General features: G+C 35.5%; 1 protein-coding gene across 1 annotated transcript; it reads right to left on the bottom strand.

The window, feature by feature from the left end:
- Positions 1 to 3,396: 3,396 nt before the first annotated feature.
- On the bottom strand, positions 3,397 to 6,088 carry LOC109505298 (uncharacterized). Its single transcript, XM_019847757.3, has 2 exons — positions 5,732 to 6,088; positions 3,397 to 4,084 (listed from the first exon to the last, which is right to left on the bottom strand). The coding sequence occupies exons 1-2, from the start codon at positions 5,987 to 5,989 to the stop codon at positions 3,578 to 3,580; spliced, it is 765 nt and encodes a 254-aa protein (XP_019703316.2). The 5' UTR covers positions 5,990 to 6,088; the 3' UTR covers positions 3,397 to 3,577.
- Between the last annotated feature and the right edge of the window lie 15,455 nt (positions 6,089 to 21,543).

The raw sequence follows: 21,543 nt of genomic DNA, 5'->3' as shown, positions 1-21,543 counted from the left end.
ATCACTAAATTAGGGAGAAAAAAAAAATCATCATCATCTCTTTCTTTTTTTTTGACCTTTCATATTCAATAACACTCTCTATAAAAGAAAACCAAGATTATTTTTCTATGATCTTTCATCTTCAATAACACCCCCTTTTATTTATCTACAAGATGCCTATTTTATTTTTATTGGTAGGTTTAGTTAAATAGCGTGGATGCCTATTTTATTTCTATAGGTAGATATGATTAATTGGTATTGATGGATCATGCTAGACCCTTCGTGCTTTTTTTTTTCTATAATTTTTTTATAAGCTAAATTATCCTAACAAGTAGCCCAGATATTGATAGTCAAAATTAGCTAAATCTAGCCAAGCTTGATTATGTATAATATTATTGTAATAGCTTAATTAAAATAGATATCTATAATAATAATAATAAAATATCATTATTATTATTATTATCTCGATGATCACATCACTGATGATATATCAAACAACATCTTTGTTACTGTTTGGTAGAAGGTGATATTTCACATCACTCCAATGATGTGAGTTAGGTGATATGATCATTTTATTTGACGTTACAAAATCTCATCCAATGATGAAAAATTTAGTGATAAATTCGATGATAATATCACTGCGTTATGTAGTAATGCTATCATTGGGTACTACTAAAGTTATTTTAGAACAAAAATGTCCCCACTCGCTAAATTAGGGAGAGAAAAAAATTCCTCCACATCTCTTTCTTTTCTTTAACCCTTCATCTTCAATAACACCTCTATAAAAGAGTACTCTCTTTTATTTATCTACTAGATATCTATTTTATTTTTATTGATAAATTTAGTTAAATAGTATAAATATCTTTTATTTATTTATTAGATGTCTATTTTATTTTTATAGATAGGTATGGTTAATTGGCATAGATGGATCATACTATATCCTTTATGCTTTTTTTTCTTCATTTATTTTGATGGGTTAAATCATTCTTAATGGACAACTCTAATATTGGTAGTCAAAATTGTCTAAACCTAATAAAGCTTGATTATATATAATATTATCATAATATTATTTTAATAACCTAATCAAAATAAATATCAATAATAATAATAAATATTATTATTGCTACTACTTTATGTATTGGTGAGGAGTTGTGAATGAATAATATTTAACCAAGTTGTAGAGTAATTATTACATATTAATATGCAAGGCTATTTATGGTATTTTATTTATTATCACAAAATCACTACTTGGTGATATACCAAACACAGTGAAGTTCTATTCCTAATGATATTCCAATGATATACCAAACACAGTAATCATACATCATCCCAGTATTTGCATATCATCTTAGTACTCATATCGCCTTAGTGATCATGTTATCTCGATGATCACATCACTAGTGATATATTAAATGGCATCTTAGTGTTATGTCCAATATATTCTATATTGCAGTTAAGAATTTAGAGAAATTGAATATATAGAAATGGTCAATAAGTGTCAAATGCTTTCTAGTAGAGATCTTATAAATTTTGTAGTTTGACTAGAATCTTGTTGACTTCAAATCTTAAATTTAAAATAGAAGCTATCAAAATTTACATTTTATAGTGACCGATTAGAGGCGATTTTATCGCTTTGGTTTTTACATATATTCACATGATTAGGGCAACAATTTTTGTAAGTAGAAATTTGTATTGTGATCAATGATGGACATATACTAAGGTAGGCCAGCTTTGGTGATGAAATATTAATCATTAGTTATATATAGTTATTAGACTGTAATATGGATAATGATTGATTATATTTATTACTACTACTTGAATCTTGAATTAGATACATGAAGTTTATGTGAAACATTGTCCATTAAATTTTTGGAATAGGACTTCACATAGTCCCATGATGCTTAAAGTTTTATTGGATTTTTAGATGTGGTATAATCTCTACTCCCAGAAGAGTAGGACCGGAGATATCAGTCTCTGCAGAAAGATCAAGCCTTTACTAAAACCAATCAATTGATTAAATTGTCTTCAACCTAAAGCTAAACTATTTGAAATATCTCTTCAACCTATGGACGCATGTGTTAGAAAAATAGACAGGTAGTTTTGAGGGTGGGGGAGGATATGGTCTAAAACTAAAATATTTGAAGTATCTCTTCAACTTCTGGACGCATGCGTTAGAAAAACAGATAGGTAGTTTTGAGCCCATTGACAAAATTATTAATTCATGTTCATTTTTCTATCTGTTAAAGAAAGGAGAGAAATATATTAATAAAATGTGCAGATAAAATGAAGATAAGGCTCCAAAGCTACAATGCAATGAGAGAAGGAGACACAATAAGTATAGGCTTGCTATGTTTCACGGTCTGTTTTGTTTTGTTGGCAAGTGATGCATAGCATATTTGAATTAGGGGTGACATTTGGGTTTGGTTGGACCGGACAAGGATCGAATTGATGTAGATCGAATCAAAAAATTATCAATCTAAACCTGACTATTTATTAAACAGATCAAAAATTTAGATCTGAATCTGATCTATTTATTAAATAGATAATCCAATCCGATCCGTTTAATCCATTTATTAAATAGATCAAATAGGTTAAATAGATTAAATATGTTAAATATTTGAGTCAAATATTTGAAATTCAATTCCGACCCAAATATTAAATATATTCAATGGATCGACCTATTTATGATCCAAAGTCATTTAATCTAAATCCAAACATATTTATGATGGATCGAATATAGATCGGATTAGTAGATCGGGTCATATTTTGTCGGTCTTAACTTGAATCCTCCTTTTTATTAGATCGTCCTGTACTATGCTTAAACAAATATTACTATAGGTAGACATCATAAGATATGGCCATGTTGTTGCATGATTCGCAGCATGATAGCTGTATTTCTCATTGGTAATTTGCTATCATTCATATTATTCATGTAATATGATGATTCTTCTTCCTTCTGATTTCCTTTTCTCCAAAATTTCAATATTACAAGCCCTTCAGTATGAAGTCCAGCAGGGGCTTAGTTTGGGTACAAAAATTGCAGATGTGATGATGAATATAGCCAACAACACATCTCCATACCCATTAAAATATGGTGTCATAAAATTAATTACTTTGATCAGACACAGAAAGACACTCATCAATAGCCCAAGCCTTGCAACAAATAAAGGATTACATTCTCCTTCTTCAAGGCAAGCTAAGTCCATAACGAATTTGAAAGCAGATGCTAGATGCCGATCTTAAACCAGCTTACAGGAATAGATGGTTAGATACTTGCAGATGTGTAATTCCATTTTGACCTTTTGAATTAGCAGCATCATCCGGAGAGCTGTCACAAAAGTTACCCATATATGGTTCTAAAAGTTGCCAAAATTCCATCACTTCTTAGTATACACATGATTCATTTACACCTTGAGAAACCTCAAACTCAAAAATCAAAAATAAATTGAAAAACACTATGCAACAATATCTTTAAAAAGAAAAAAAGAAAAAAAAAAAAGAAAAAAAGAGAAAGAGAGAAAAAAGAAGTATATCTTTTATTCTGCATCAACCAATCAGCAACAACACTACTGCATTCCACCAGCCGAAGCCATGGCAACTAAAACCCCGATGGCTTCCGGCCATTCCTCTCCAACAACCCTTCCAATATAACTCTCTTCTTGTACTCCTCTGAATTCATTTCAACTTCTCTTGAAGCCACCCCATTGCCATCAGAGACACCATCTTTGCCCATACTCAAAAGTGGCACAAGGTACATGCAAGAGCACAGGCAAATAAGGGCCGACGCCCGGCCCAAGAAAACCATCACGCCAAGAGTCATCACTATGACCCAGATCCCAGCCGCTGGTTTCAGTGACCCGGTCCGGACCGGGCGTTTATGGGAGGCAGCTGGATGGATGTGCGCAGGTGAGCCGGGGTCATTGGTCGTGCACCTGGTTCGAACCGGGTGGGGTTTCCATGAGGCTGGGACCTCTTCTCTGCGGGTGCTGTATTGCTTGGAGATTCGGGGAAGGCGTGGCTGCTCGGCATCGATTCCATGATGGAGTTGGGAGTCTGCATCGCGTTGGAGTTGCTGGGCGTTGCCTCGGCTTCTACTGGTTGGACCCTAATCCAAACAGTGAACCCCATTTGCTGGTCAATAAAGCTGGCGATATTGTCATTTAAGTCTTCTTTTTTTTTTATATATATATATATATATAAATAAATGATGGAGTTGTAACTTGTATCTGAAGTCTTTAGCAGGTGAAGACTAGGAAAAATCAAAAAGGTCAGTGCTTGTCAATCGGTGGGTGTTGCGGCAAAGGTACACACAGAAAAGAGGATTACGTTGTATGGGATGCTTGAAAATTGGAATAAGTTTTGAAGAACATTTCACTCTAAAATCCTTCTAACTCTTTATCGGTTTTTATTTCTGAATTAACTATTACCAAGAAGAGTTAGAAAATATTTTGACCTTTGAGGAGATAGGATCTCCTTCAGTTATTGTGTAGTACGAAATTACTAATGGTTAAACCGGCCTACCAGCTGTGCCACATACACAAATATTCAATCACAATGCATCTTAAATACACAAATATTCTATAATCTAGATTTGAAATTTTTTAATTTGACTCAGAAATTGAAAAAAAAAAAAAAAACTTTTAACCAAATACTTTGTTCAACTCATGGATTTTTATGAATCGTCACGAGACGTTGTTGGCATTTTGGACTACCAGCCTCCAAATACAAACTTCAAAAACTTTTAACCAAATAGAAATAAAATAATGTATAAAATATTTATTCTGATAGGAATAAATATTCTTATGGTCGTATCTTAAACAAGGACGCGCGGAAGGCCATAAGCTGGGAAACGTACGTTGGGCGTTTACGCTTCCGGCACCCTGAATCAGCTGTCAAATCTTAGACAGCAACCAGCACCATGTGCTGACGTGTCCTCAGGCAGATGGTCCCATAGGAAAGTGGGCTCCATCAGAAGGGTAGTTCGGACCCACCAAAATAGCACGAAATACGCCGTCCGAGCACAGACGGCCTAAGCGGAGGGTTTTGGGTTGTGTCTTTCGCGCGAAAAAATGATCGATCTTCTTTCGCGACTTCACCCGTCGGATCGCGCACGGCACAACTGTCAAAGCAATCAGAATCCTCCATTCATGCGTATGCGCAACTGTCGAAGCGGCCATCGAGCAATCCAACGGTGGATTCGCGCGAAGGAAGGTGAATCCTTCTTTCGAGCGAAAGATACAATCGCCTCCCTAAACGGAGAAGGAAAACCAGCGATGCCACGTCATCAACCCCGGGTCGTGGTTCACGACGAGCGATGTGGGGCCCTTGGAAGCTTAGACGTGGTCGCGACCAATTAAAACGCGTGGACTTTTCCGAGACGACCGTTTTGATAAACACGACCAGATTAAATAGTTGAGTGTAGGCCCGTCCTGTTGACGACGCCATCATCGTCGTCGGTGATTCTTGACAACGATCGCTCCTCAAGATTCGTGCAGATCCGCAGGAGAACACTCCGGCCCCGGGAGGAAACAAAATTTTAGCTATCAACGCGAACTACGACCAACCCGGCAGTGGTTGCAACGCTCAGAGGATGCGCGGGCACCGCAACTCCCCTGACCAACCAACCATCCATCAACCGTGCAAAAGAGATCCAACGGTCGATCAGCTCGTGCCCGCCACCCTCCGAGAGGAAAGAAGCAAGAGAAGAAATGAGAAATTAGCAAGGAAGAAAGAGATGGTGAGCTGAACCAACCTCGGAAGGCTTCTTGAAGGGACTGTTTTCCTGAGCTGATGCTTTAATATTGGGGCGAACGCCGTCGAGGGGAGCGGTCTTCTTCTTCTTCCGGTATCGGGACCAGGAGAGCTTGGGCTTCGACCCGGCGGAGGGGCTGGGAGGGTCGGGGCCACCGGAGGCGGAGATGAGAGACCCTACGAAGCAGGAGGGGAAACACTGGCACGACCAACTCTTCCGGCTTGTTGTTTTGGGATGGGTGCTCTTCTCGGGAGGCATGGTCTGCTGGGGAAAGCACAATAGTTAGAGGAAAAATGGTCGCTGGGTTCCAAGTTTTTAGTTGGAGACCACAAACCCTCCGTGGTTGACAAGCTTCTTCTCTCTCTCTCTCTCTCTCTCTCTCTCTCTATATATATATATATATATATATGGTGAGATTGGTAAGATGATCAGGAATGGTTCCCACTTAATCCCCCCATTTTGAAAATTCTAAATATATTGCGTTTTTTTGAAAAACACTCTATACTTCTAATATTTATAATTTTTTATCAAAAAATTGGCCAGAATATAGAGATAGCAGGTCTGTCATATCCCTAATTATGCATTTTAATTTTACCAATTTCTTGCACGTTCTTTGTACATGAGTGTCAGAATGAATCTGTTGGGGAACTTATTCAGAATTACGATCTCGATGCAAACTCGACTTTTTTATCCGGTTGAGAACCAGCAATTGCCTATACCGTCAGATCTATTCAAACAATTACCGATAATGCCTGAAGACTAATTAGGCAATGCGACTGTTCATGGATCGACAAATATATCTATATTTAACCGATAATCTAACTCGGATGAAAATCGAGTATTTACGAAGGAACCGTAACCATGACCTAGAAGATTAGGGTTCATCATAATAGTTACAATGCACAACGAGAGTATTAACAACTCATAATTGAGAGATTGTGGGTCTGATAAACTATCCACTAAATCCATATTGAATTTGGTAACTCCCACATTCTTGTACTCCAAAAGACGGAAGTTACAAAGCAATGGCACATCCCTCCTTTATAAAGAGAGATAAGAGAGGGATCAGGATAAGCTTTTTTCTGGTTTAATACACTTTTACTTCTATGATTTTTCTATTGTTCCCTAAACTTTGACTAACTTAAGCATCGAAGAATTTTTGATCGGACAAATTCTGACAAGAGGATATTTTGTAGGTACAATCTTCACCAAAGAGCATGGTGCAACTTACATGGTACCCAACTAAGTAACTTTCTGGAGTTTAGTAGCAATAGATTCATACATCAGGTAAGGAGAAATATCTTTTTGAAAAGGAGAACCATAGTAAGAACAAGAGCCCAGAATGCATCTGCAAGCACTATCAGATGCTCTTCATGGTGCAAAGAGTGCCCAAATCAACAAGTGGAGTCTAGTGCTTCCCGTCCCATGGAATTGTGATGGACCAGCAATAGGTCGCCACTCTGGTGCAGCAAGTGAAAATTCCGACAGAAGCTGTCCAAAGTCTGCAGCAAACTATAGAAAAACTACAGCAACAGTAGCCGCCGGAGAATCCGATACTATATGCCACACCTTTTAGGCATAGCTGACGATCTTCTCGACAACCACCTTCAAAGCAATGATAGCCTACTCGGCACTCACACCACCCAGACCTCTTGGAGCAACTATCTCCTCCTCCTTGGCAAAATTCAAGGAAGGAAGCAGCGTCGCTCCCCTTCGAGCTCATTTAGGGAGGACTCTACTCTAGGGTATTTCTGACATCATGATAAGCCCCAATGATGACTGGATGATGATGATCAAAAGCTATGGAAGATCGATCGTCGACTTACCCATCTTTAGGGGGATGATAGGGACTCGTTAGATGGCGTCGGATTTATCACCTGTCCTCCCTTCTCCTGATGAATAATGGATGAGTCAATTCCAACTCATTTCAAGATACCACAATTGGAGATGGCTATTCTAATCCACTCGATCATCTTGTGAGCTACAAGACTCTCACGATAATTTAGGAGGCTAGAGATGCCCTCTTTATCTATCCTTTCCTATGGCTCTCTGAAAGTCTGTTCGGATTGGTCTTTCGAACTTCAATCAAAAAGTGTTCCTTCCTTTGAACAGTTCGAGCAGTAGTTTGTGATGCACTTTAGCACTAGTAGAATGATGCCGCAAAACTCCGGCAGCCACTTCTCCATCTACTAGCGAGAAGAACAATCTCTGAGAGAATATGTGGTGCACTTCAACACCACCACATTAGAGATCTACGACCTCCATGAATCAGTGGCCATGTCAACCATGAAGCGGGGGCTTCAAAATTCTAGATTCACTTATTCCTTAGACAAGAAGTTCTACAAATCCCACTTCAAACTCCTTAAGCACGCGCAGAAGTATATCCCTAACGAAGAAGGTGTGACTGATCAGCAACAAGCTGAAGGAAATTAAGAAGAATTTGAAGAAGAAGTGAGCCTTAGAAGGGCCCAGTAGAGCCCGCATCCACTACAAGAAAAGGGATTATTAGCGATGGCTAATCGCCGTCGCTAAAAATTTTTCGAAAATAAATTCATCACTAATTATCATTATTAATGATGGCAAAATGACTGTCGCTAATATATGTAATTAGCGATGGCATTAGCGACAATAAAATCGTAGCTAATATTTTTTTATTTTTAATTTTTTTTCATAATTAAAAATTATTAGCGATGATTTTTGCCGTCTATAATACCTGTTGGATGTATGTCCTAGAAGCTAATCTTGACTGACACATTTCATATCTCTAAGATAAGATTTTATACTTATTAGACAGTTATATTACCATTTATGTCTATGTATCTATGAATCACCCAAGGGATTAACAAGATGATGATACATATTCTCAAAGAATTGAGAATTTGAGACATGTCATTGATAGTTGATTCTTAAATTACTCCTGATCATAGGATCATCATGGGAATGATGATTGATTCGAATAGACCAGTGCACGGATCACTTACTTCGGACAGATGGGTCTCGAGTCTGCAGTGTAGAGATACTGGAGAGAGAGTGCAGGTGGTTGTTAGAGAATAACTAGCACCGAGCGTGACCAACACGAGAAGTCATATGGATGTCTATTTACTCGTTAGTGACTTTCTCGTTGCTGCAGTTGTATGACTGATCTTTTGATCTGAGATGACATTACTGCTCATAGTGAGGCTACTAGAGTTTGACTAACACATCAATATGGATCTCAAAGAGTCTTTGTAATGGATGTTGGCGACAGTTGGTCCACTGTAGGAGTGGAGTGTGCATCAAGATGGGATCTATCGATCCTAGCAGAAGGGAGTTGTCCTATAAAATTTAAGAGACTGAGTCTTTAAGTCTATGGCTATAGCAGTGTGATTGATAGAAAAGATTTTTCATAGAATCACATATGGACTTAAGCTGATTGAATCTATCATATGATCGATGTTAAGGTCTGATGATTTATTCATGACCTGCCATCTAGTCGAAACTCACGATAGAAAGACTGAATCACACGTTAACTATATCTAGAGGTTCATTTCAGTTCTACTGAGTTGCCACTACATACTGCTAGATGTCACTAGTGGATTGTGAGAGCTCACTAGGATTATTTTGGATCGACAATCCTTGTTGAGTTAGAGTAAAATTATTCCGACCCGTTGAAAAGAGTTTCAATGATACGATGATAAAAATCATTGTATGTCTCACTACCAGATAAAATTGAACCTATGAGGTCACACAACAAAGGGATTAGGCCTGGAATAAGTAATTGAGCTTATGAAGTATCAATTAGATTTAGAGAAATCTATTGGATTCATGGTAACCTTGCTAGCACATGGTTGGATCTAATTTCTCTTTCTGTTGAGATTACTTATTTGATAAGTTAATTTTAACTTAATTATCTGCTAATAACCTATATGAATAAGATTCATGAGACTTCAATTATTGGGTATCTAAGGTTATGGATCATATAAATTAAGGGTGCAAGTCCCTTATGAATCTCCTTGATAGTTATTATGGGGCGCTACCTTGATTTGATCAATTTGGATGTGTCCATTGATTAGAAGGCCTTTTATTTTCATATGGGACAACTTTTGGGTGTGTTTTGGGGTGTCTAGTTATGGGTGCAAGGGCTTCAATTGTTTGCACCTAATAGGTTTCCTAATGTAAGTTGGATAACTTAAGTTAAAAAGAATATTAATGCAAGTAGGACTTGTATTATGAGATTGAATAGGATTCAATCCTTATGCCTATTTAAAGAGACCTCCCTTAAGATCTCTAGAGCATCAAAAATCAGCAGCCCTCACACCCAAGGCTCTCCCATGCCCTCTCTTCCTCTCCTTTTCTTTTCTCTTGGGCGTTCTACATGCCCTTCCTTGGGATGCATGTCTCAAGGTGTTCCATGTCCAAAGGAGTTTGGGTGCCTCTTTCTTGCTAGTTTCTAACATTTGATAGCAGCACATAATAAGGAGAAACTCTAGAGAAGAGAAGAAGAAGAAGATCAAGGAGAAAGATCAAATATTGATCACGATCTAATTTCATTCAGATTCAGCAGGCTGAATTTTGGAGAATCAAAATTTAGATTAAAGAGGACTGTTCCAGGGTGATTCCGAGTGAATACTCATAAAGGCGGACACTTATGCTACTAACAGAGAGTATTGTCTCTTTCAGATCCAGATTCAAAAAAGAGATTGTGAAACAGGTATGTGATTTGATCACAATCTAAATTTAGTATATATCAATTTAGCATATGAAATAGATCCATGTAGTTTTATATTTTTATACATATAAAATTTAGATTAAAATTATTTTAATCTTATTTTCTACTGTGATATTTAGAAAATAAAATTTTTGAAATACATATGCATGCATCAAACTCCAAAATTCAACAGTGGTATCAGAGCCACAGATTTTAATATGCTGAATTTTAATATATATGTTTTTGAAAAGATTTCAAAATTAATTTTTTCTTGATACATGAGATGTATGAATCTTCAAATCTAAAATTTGATTTTAAATTTAATTCTAGAATATATAGTTGATATGTTGATGCATGCATAGATCTGAAAATTGATCTAGAAAGAGTTCTAGTTCATGTGAAATAGATACATGCATGAAACCTGAATTTTTTTGTGATCTGAATTTTGATTCATATGTATGATATATGATTGTATATTTAGATCATAAATTTAACTTTAATCTAATCTATGATTAGTATATGAGATATATAATATCATGTTTAGATCTAAAATTTTATTTAAATTTGATTTTACATACATATATGTGATATATATTTGTATGTTAGAACTTGAAAATTATTTTTATATTTTAATACTTACTTTAATGCAAAGTATTTAGATCTAAAATATAATTTTAAAATCTAAAATTTATGTTTATGTATGAGGGTTTTGGTCATAGAAAAATCAAAAATTAGATCATGTAATAGAATTACATCTAAAATTTTTGATTTGAGACATATGGGTCTAATTTGATTAAGTAATTAGTTAAATCGAGTCAAATATTGAATTGAATTAGATCAATTAAGTTAATGATCATACAATTATTGTTGATCAAATCGATTAAGTCCCATATGTAGAATCGATTAACCTGAGGACCTAATTTGGCTTATTGATTTGAGTCCGATTCACTTGAGCTAACCAATTCTTATCAATTGTCCAATTGGTGTCTAAGGTAAGTTATTGAAAGGTAATTATTTAATTGATTCTGTTCACTTATCTGATCAATTTATTGGTGTCTAAAGAAAGCAACAAGGGACCTCCACTAATCTCCACTTACCTGATCAATTTGAAAGATTGAGTCACAAATATGGTTGCTTGGTGGTTCAATTTAGTTCATGCCAATTATATCAGTCATGTGATGACTGATTAGATGAGACCTAAACTCAAATCTCTTCATAAAATATTAAGTCTAAAATCTTCCACCATTGTAGATGTGCAGGCATGCTACCGACGTTGATTATTCTCGACTGGTCACAATTGTTCAGTTGCATCGGAAACACGCAACTACTCTATTAGTAAAGAGTTGCTGTGGGGTAAAGATAGGGTTTGGCCTAATAATTGTTAGGTGAGAGATCCAATGACGGCTTTACACTTGCTTGTGAACGGTAGGACTGACTTAACTAAGAAGTGCGGACAATAACTGTTAGGTGAGCCCACATGACTTAGAGACCAAATGGCTGCAATATGCTTAGAGAAGCATCTGGACAAAGAGTTATCCATGTATCAGTGTTTATTTATGTTACCAATAACTGTTAGATGAGGTGCACGGTATCGGTGGGACCGCAGCACCCACTAGAAACTTAATTATCGCGTTAGGGTTTTCGTTTCTCCACTCAGAGAGTGTGGGAGTTTTGATAAAATAGTGAGAGTTTTTTTTGCATCTAAAAATTTTTAGAGTAAAATTATAAAATAAATATAAATATCTAATTAGAATCTTTGCTCTTTGCTGTTTATTGTGTCAGTTTCCAACCCTCTAGCTTGAATCCTAGATATCAACTAATTAACTAAAATCGAATACATAGACTGACTTACAAACTTAAAATTATTCTTAATTTTATAAAATTAAGTAATATTCTCTACCAGGTTATTCTAATGTTAACAATCCATCCAACCCATAATCAATGAGCTATACTTGACGAGTGGATGGACAATGGCAATAAAGATAGTTGCTATGCATCAGTACATGTACACTGCCAACGACATATTGATTCATCCATAAATATTGTGAGGTGATCAGAATTGCATAGTGCATGTGATGCATGATGGACGGTCAGTCTATAATTATTATTTGATAATAATCGAGGACATTAAAGAGCTTAAAAAGCTCGATATGGCCATACATAAAGAATTGCTTATGAATTTGATCCTGCGATCCCTAATTAGTTTATATGGATAGTTTATGGTAAACTACCATATGAAAGACCATCATGGTACTTTATCTGAATTGATCAAAGTGTTGATAACAAAGAAATCTTGAAAGAGTTCAAAGGTAAATACCTGGAGAGCCTAAAGAAACAAAAACACACCTAGAGTAGGTATGTCGAAATTATTCAATACTATCCTTATGATTTCTTTTTCTCCTAGTTGAGCTATGGACTCTAGTGTAGAGTTGATGGAAAGATAGAGGGCTGAGAAAGTAACCCTTGAATTGGCTATAGAGTAATAGTTGCTGCTGCAGTCATGGGCATCTATCCTCTACGATCATCGTTTGGATTTTATTTTTAGAGACAGTCTCTATCATTTGCATGGTGATGCATATGTGAATTTAATTGAGCAATCAGTGAATGCCATTAGATCTGAGAGATCCAAAATTGAGATAAATTTAAAGTATATGTGGAATCTATGGCTAAGTCATATTGAAAAAAAATGATTAACAAACTGAAAAATATAGATTTTTGAGCTCATTAACTGTTGAGTTAAATCTAGTTTGTATATCATCTCTTTGAGAAAATATGATCGAATTACTCTTATGGGACAAGAGGAAAAGGACCATTGAGATACTTATCATTGTACACATTTGATGTATGTAGCTTATGTGATGTGCTAATCAAGAAGTTGTCTCTACTTATATATGAGATACAAATCTAAAATTTTTGAAAGGTTCAAAAAATTCAGATGTAAATAGAGAAACAAATCAAAAATTTTAAAGGACTTCGATCAGATCGAAGATGCAATACCAATAAAAAAAATTTCTCGATTATCTCATAAAATGGCATTATTTCATATTGGACCCCTCTTAGTAAATCTCAACTCAATGAGATAAGAAGAGTCAAGAGACTATATGAGATATGGTCTGGTCCATGATGAATATCATTGATTTATGTTTCTTTAGGGATATGCTTTATTTCTATGGAATTGGGTTCTCTCTAAACCAGTTCCTACCACACCGTATGAGATATGGCATGGTGAGAACTTAATCTTGGTTATTCTGAGATTTAGAGATGTCCAGCTTGCATTTAGCACAGTAGGTGGATATGTTAGAGGATAGGACTATAAAGCTGTTCCTAAAAGAGTTTGGGATATTACTTTCTGATGGGATTACTGTTGAAAAATATATCCCAAAAGTCAATCGTCAATCGATTGACGGTTGAGCAACCTTGTATTGTAATTGATTTGTTAATAAATAAAATATATTTTTGACATTTTCATCACAAATTTTCATCTTCTAATGAACTATGTTATTGTGATGAAGTCCTTAGGACTATTTAGGTTCGATAAAGAGAAGATTTATCGATTAGTCCTTAAAACTGTTCACAATTAAATGATGGGCTGTTAATAAGGACGACAGCTTCTATCGAGCATAGGTCGCTGTAGTCCATATGGGTTGGTTGTCTTCTTAACCAAGGAGTGTGGAGACACTGATATGGCATACAGATGAGATGTAAAGGTACATCATCATTGAACGTAACCAACTTCAGAGCATTCTGCTGTCAAGAATATCTCTGATGGGATATAGGTATAAGTGTCCCTTAGATCTGAGATCGCCTCAGTGACTTGCAAGCAACTCACTGTGCTTTAGTACTGGACTAACTGAATTTCTAATTCAGTGACGGAAGGCTTCTGGGCACAGTCAAGTACTTACGAAGTCGGAGTGTGATCAAGATGGGATTGACCACTCCAAGAGTTGGAGAAGAATGAGTCGCTGTATTTGAATTTAGCAAAACTTTGGCCAGGATAATCCATCAGATGTATTTGATATTTTGAAATACAATGTAGACAACCTGATCAGAGTTGACAGTTGAACTCTGAGGTGTCCTATGAGCATTTTGGTCAAGGGGATGAATTATATAGAAACTATATCCGCATGGATTCTAAGGATGTTGTTCTACACATTCGACCTATCTGATCGTCGGGTACCATTGCTAGATGATCACTTCGATTGGTATAAAAATTTATTTCTGTGCTACCGACTTAGGTTCGGATCTATGAGATCATATACATTAGAGTTCATGATCCGATCGGATGGTTGATCAACGATTAAGAATCATTCTAGGATTAAACGATCAATACGATTGATATTTAACCTAGTGCAAGTGTTGCAGGAGGATCATTAGCAATTTGATTGCTAATTGACTTAATTTGATTAAACCAATGGCTGAGATTAAGTCTAATTGAATATGATTTAATTAGATTTGGTTTGGGCTTGATTGGATCAAGTTCAATTGGTTTATTGGATAAGCCAAGTGTAAGAAAAAATTAGTTCTAGTCCAATTAGGACTTGGGTCAACCTAATTTCTAATTCGATTAAAAAATTAAATTAGATTTAAATCTAATTTAATTTAATTAAATTAGATTCTTAATTTGATTAAGACCTATTTTAATTGGATTGATTTGGTTTTGGTTTGATTTGGTTTGAGAAACCAAATTTGAACAAGTCATAGATTGAATCCTAGTAAGACTAGGATTCCACCTTGCGCCACCTTAGCCCCCCATGCCCACTCTCTCTTATTTTGTGTGACAAAACCTTCTCTTCCAGGCCTTCACGCATGCCCAAAGCTTTCCACTCTTTCTCTCTTACATGGAATGTGGTTGTGGACCAAGTCAAAGTAGGAATTAGTTTGGATTTCAAATTCTATGAGATAGAATTTTAGAAAATCAAAACTCTTTCCTTATGGTACTGATTTTAATCAGATTTTTTTTGAAATTTTTGTGGCTTTTATGACACATATTGTGCACCCTTTGCTGGTGGTCCATATCAGAAAAAGAAGGAGGGGGCGCCCAAGAGTTGGGCACCACTTGTCTTACCCTGTTTGGATTTTTCTTGACTAGATATTTAATCTAGACAAAGATTCTTCATATCTCATTATTTAAAATAAATTTTTCTTGAGATTTTTGTGGATTATATAGAATTGAGAGACCTTTGGGGTGTTTGAAAATCAAGAAAAAAGAGTTTAGGGATGTGGAGATATAATAGACACAAAACTAGGTGTCTAGGTGAGAGCAAAGAGAAGAAGAAGAGGGTCTTCTTCTAGAGTTGCTGAGTTCACCTCTTTTCTTCCTCCATCTGTGAGTTTTCTGAGAGTGTCTCATATCTAAAACTCCTTCTTCTACTTCTCATCTTTGGAAGAGTCCAAATCAAGAAGAAGGAGATATCTGATCGACCATCGAAGAAGGATCAGCATAGTACTAGCATACTGTGCTGATTTCCTAGACTAGGACTTCTGATCGTAATTCGTGGGCTCGTGTGGATGACTCCTAGAGGTCGGACACATGTATGGCTCGCAAGATCATCCTCAAGCCTGGATCAATAAAGTTAGAACATCTAACTTGTAAGGTAATAGATCTGATCTATTATATTTTACATATATTAGATGTAGTATAGAAACATGTTGATATGATCAACATATAGTTCTTGCTCTTTATATTTTAATTTATGATTTAATGTCATATAATAATCATGTAATAAGATCTTAGATCTAGGGATTCTCTGATTTTATAAGATAAATTTTAATTTATTTTAGTCTTTCACTATCTGATCTTAAAAAAATTTCAAGATCTAACCCTGAAACCCTAGATCTGGTTCCTTCAATTACAATATAATTGTGACTCAATGCTATCTTCTTAAAAAACTGTTTAACCAAGGTGAAGTAGTGAAAGAAAAGTTAAGCTCTAAGAGAGTGTCTCTGAAGAGTAGGGAGCCTTGGGATCTTAAGAATATATTAATCATGAGCCAGTAGACGTGTATTCCTCCTCTACCTCGTACACATAGTAGGATCTCCAATCCTCTCAAAAGGTACTTGAGTATGCTTAATAAAGAACGTAGAAAAAATCATTTTTCATGAGAGATAAAAAACATAAAGATGATTCCAGAACCTAGAACAAGATGATGTGAGACATCGACTCCAAAAAAAGATGTGAAATAGCTTTCCAGAGTAAGAGATCTTTTGAAGATTTCTATATAAAATAGTCTATGAATTTTACTTCTTGTGATAGGTAATCACAAAGACCACAATATCCTTAGAGTTGGAACATTCATTTTAATGATATGATCAAATTGATTGATCAGATATGAGAAATTATCGATTTCAAAAGGATCAGTGGGAGTGTCCAATACTAACATCGATTAAAATAAAATTGAATATAGATTTCTCCATGAAAGACATAAAGTGAGCATCCCAAAGATTTATAGAGATAGATGCAATTGGATGTTTGTATTTTCATAGATAAAGTACAGAGATCGAATACTGAAAGCGTTCTGCATAGAAATCTTGGAGAGGGATCTGCTACCCTCTCAGACATAGTCGTATGTTATAAAGTACTTAAACTGATTATACCACGATTGTCACAAGTAGATATCAGTTGTATCCAGGCTGTGAGCACTGGATTGCTGTGAAAATATCTTTAAGCTCTTAAGAAGAATTGAGGACATGCTCGGAGAAGGATCAAAGCTAGGAGTGAAAGGTTACACCAATTCAGACTTTATGTCTGATATTGATGGTAGAATGTCTACATCATGAATGAGTTCCTATGTCGATATCTTGGAAGGATTTCAAATAATCGATCAATAGAAACTGAGTACACTGTAGATGTGTAGGATACATTCTGGTTGTAATCTTAGTTGCAAAATTAGTTGTCATATCATCAGATATCGTGATACTATACTGCAAAGACAATGACACCATAGCCCTTGCTAAGGAGTCTAGATCTCACCAGATATCCAAGAACATAGAACAGCAGAATACACGACTACCTCGAGTAAAAATATATAGAGGTGCAGAGAGCAAACTCCACATGTGATGTGGATGACCCACTAGTAAGTCACTTGGCTAGCCTAAGACTATAGCTTGTCTTGTGAAGATAGGGCTTGGGAGATTATTGGATGTATGCCCTATAAGTCAATCTTAGCAGACACATTTCATATCTCTAGGACATGATTTTGTACTTATTGGGCAGTTATATTACTATTCATATCTATGTGTCTATGAATCATCTAAGGGATTAACAAGATGATGACACATATTCTCAAAGAGTTGAGAATTTGAGACATATGTCATTGATGGTTGATTCCTAAATTGCTTCTGATCATAGGATCATCATGGGGATGGTGATTGATCCAGATAGACCAGTGCATGAATTACTTCCTTCAGACAGATGGATCTCGAGTCTGCAGTGTAGAGACACTAGAGAAAGAGTGCAGATGATTGTTAGAGAATAACTAGCACTGAGTATAACCAACACGAGAAGTCACATGGATGTCTGCTTACTCATTAGTGACTTTCTCGATACTATAGTTGTATAACTAGTCCTTTGATCTGAGATAACACTACTACTCGCAGTGAGGCTATTGAAGTTTAACTGACACATCAACATGGGTCTCAAGGAGCTTTTGTAGTGGATGTTGGTGATAGTTGATCCACTGTAGGAGTGGGGTGTGCATCAAGATGGGATCTAGCGATCCTAGCAGAAGGGAGTAGTCCTATGAAATTTAAGAGGCTGAGTCCTTAAGTCTATGGCCATAGCAGTGTGATTGATGAAAAAAAAATTTTATAGAATCACATATGGACTTAAGCTGATTGAATCTATCATATGACCGATGTTGAGGTTTGACGATTTATCTATAACCTGTCATCTAGTCAGAACTCACGATAGAGAGACTGAATCACACGTTAACTACACTTAGAGATTCATTTCAGTTCTACTGGATTGCTACTATATACTACTAGGTGTCACTTGCGGATTGTGAGAGCTCACTAGGATTATTTTGGATCGACAATCCTTGTTGAGTTAGAGTGAAATTATTTCGATCCGTTGAAAAGAGTTTCAATGATACGATGATAGAGATCATTGTATGTCTCACTACTAGATTGAATTGAACCTATGAGGTCACACAACAAAGGGATTAGGCCTGAAATAAGTAATTGAGCTTATGAAGTGTCAATTGGGTTTATAGAAACTCATTGGATTGATGGTAACCTTGCTAGCATATGGTTGGATCCAATTCCTCTTTCCATTGAGATTACTTATTTGATACGTTAATTCTAACTTAATTATTTGCTAATAACCTACATGAATAAGATTCATGAGACTTCAATTATTGGGTGTCTAAGGTTATGGATCACATAAATTAAGGGTGCAAGTTCCTTATGAATCTCCTTGATAGTTATTATGGGATGCCATCTTGATTTGATCAATTTGGATGTGTCCATTGATTAAAGGGCCTTTTATTTTCATATGAGATATCTCTTGGGTGTATTTTTGGGTGTCTAATTATGGATGCAAGGACTCCAATTGTTGGCACCTAATGGGCTTCCTAATGTAAGTTGGATAACTTAAGTTAATAGGAATCTTAATGCAAGTAGGACTTGTATTATGGGATTGAATAATATTCAATCCTTATGTCTATTTAAAGGGACCTCACCTACGATCTCTAGAGCATCCAAACCAGCAGTCCCTCATGCCCAATCTCCCTACGCCCTCTCTTCCTCCCCTTTTCTTTTGTTTTGGGTTTTCTACATGCCCTTCCCTTGGGACGAGCATCCCAAGGTATTCTATGCCCAAAGGAGTTTGGGTGCCTCTTTCTTGTTGGTTTCTAACATTTGGTAGTAGCACATAGCAAGAAAAACTCTAGAGAAGAAGAGAAGAAGAATATCAAGAAGAAAGATCAAGTATTGATCGCGATCCAGGCTTCGTTCAGATTCAGCAGGCTGAATTTTGGAGAACTAAAATTCAGATTAAAGAGGACTATTCCAGACTGATTTTGAGTGGATACTCGTAGAGGTCGGATACTTGTACGACTAATAGAGAGCCTCGTCTCTTCCAGATTTAGATTTGAAGAAAGAAATTGTGAAACAGGTATGTAATTTGATCACAATCTAAATTTCAGCATATATCAATTTCAGCATATGAAATAGATCCATGTAGTTTTATGTTTTTATGCATGCAAAATTCAGATTAAAATTATTTTAATCTTATTCTCCACTGCGGTATTTAAAAAATAAAATTTTTAAAACACATATGTATGCACCAAACCCCAAAATCTAACAATACCATTGCTAATAAATTTTTATTTTTATTTTTTTAATTAAAAACTATTAATGATGGTATTTATCATCTATAATGCTATTGCTAATAGTTTTTTATTTTTAATTTTTTAATTAAAAATTATTAGCAATGGCATTTATCGTCGCTAAAATCATCGTCAATAATTTTTTATTTTTTTAAAAAACTTTATAATTAAATTTTAAAACCTATTTTAATCATAATAACAAATAATTATATTTTTAAAATCTATTATAAATAAAATTACAATTATTTACCATAATCATAAAAATAAAATTAATTATATTATATTAAAAATATAAATTATATAATTTTATAAATTTATACTACTTTATAATTATCAAAATTACATACATATCGAAAAAAAATTATGTAAGATCCTTCTCGTCGTCCTTTTCATCCTCCTTCTGCTCCTGTACATCCTCATCCAACTACTGGTAGATAAGAATCAGATGTCCCAACATTTTGTAGTGAAAAAAATAAAATATTATCAATAAGTTTCGATATGAAAGCGTATATATCGATACGAAGGTGTATATTTTGATATACTACTCCAATTCTCGAATAGATTATTCTTATATATTTTATTTGATGATACGAAGCTATAGATACTCTCAACCTATCGATTGGATGGTTAGATTGAATTGTTATCCCTTAGGTTCTATTTTTAAATTATTAATAAGTTTCGATATGAAAGCGTATATGTCGATACGGAGGTGTATATTTCTATATATTACTCCGATTCTCAAACATATTGTTCCTATATGTTTCATTTGATGATACGGAGATATAGATACTCTTGATCAATTGATTGAATGGTTAGATTGAATTTTTACTCTTTAGATTCTATTTCTGTACTTAAGCTTAAATATGTGAAGCTTCTAAATATAAAAATTCAAAATAAGTAAAAAAAATTATTAACAAATTTACCTACTGTGATGGCTGTGACAATGAGCCCAGCTGATTGTATAGATATAGATCTTGAAGAATCTCAATGACCGTATCACGGATGGTGTCTTAGAAGCTCTGAGGTCGTTGGCTCCAAAGCCTCTACATGACTCCCTCCACATGTGCATCATCCCACATCTGGGTCATCGAGGTCTGAGAGAAGTATGTCAAAGAGTATCAAGCTATTGAAAGATCGAAGCTATAGTCGAATCCTATGATCTGGCTCCTACTCACCCCTTCGGAGGCCCTAAGCCATCTCTCGAGATCAAAGAGAGACTGAGAGGACAAATCCTCATCATGCCACGATACGAGATACTTCGCATAATCTATCTATACAGCTTAGAAAGTCATTAGTCTATACATATCAGTATATATAAAAATTTAATAAATAATATTTTAAGTTATTACTGTAATCTGTGGAGATTTAGGATCTGAGTAATCACTAATTCTTCTGGACTGATGTGTGGCCTTCCATATCTGCAGTTGCCTTGGTACACGATCTAGCTGCTTTGTTTATAATAAATAAATAATAAAATTAAATTAATTAAAATATACATATGATCAATTTAATATAAAATTAATTTAAGTGTAGAATTTTTACCAATCTATCAGCCACAATATGTGTGCCAACGAAGATGTTGGTGTGCTTGATCGGATCCTACTAGACGATCCAATTCTGCCATGCTCTCTACCATCTATCAGAGTATTTCTCAGTGCTCCATCTGTCACAAAGGGCCTTCCATATGTCCACCCGCATCCAGTGATCTATATAAGACTTTCAATTCGATAGTGACTCGAAACTGGAGTGCTCTATGGCAGACTGTCTAAGACTGTATAGCCCATCCCGGAGCCTACATG

The sequence above is a fragment of the Elaeis guineensis genome, chromosome 11 (assembly GCF_000442705.2).
Source record: "Elaeis guineensis isolate ETL-2024a chromosome 11, EG11, whole genome shotgun sequence".
In the NCBI taxonomy this organism is placed as follows: Eukaryota; Viridiplantae; Streptophyta; class Magnoliopsida; order Arecales; family Arecaceae; genus Elaeis; species Elaeis guineensis.
This window is presented reverse-complemented; position numbering and strand designations above follow the sequence as displayed.

What these genes read in the sequence shown, in the direction of transcription:
- LOC109505298 (XM_019847757.3), bottom strand. Translation starts at nt 5,989, where the DNA reads ATGCCTCCCGAGAAGAGCACCCATCCCAAAACAACAAGCCGGAAGAGT. An exon ending in CCTTCAAGAAGCCTTCCGAG is followed by an intron (nt 4,085 to 5,731) that starts GTTGGTTCAGCT and finishes TGTTTGGATTAG; the next exon opens with GGTCCAACCAGTAGAAGCCG.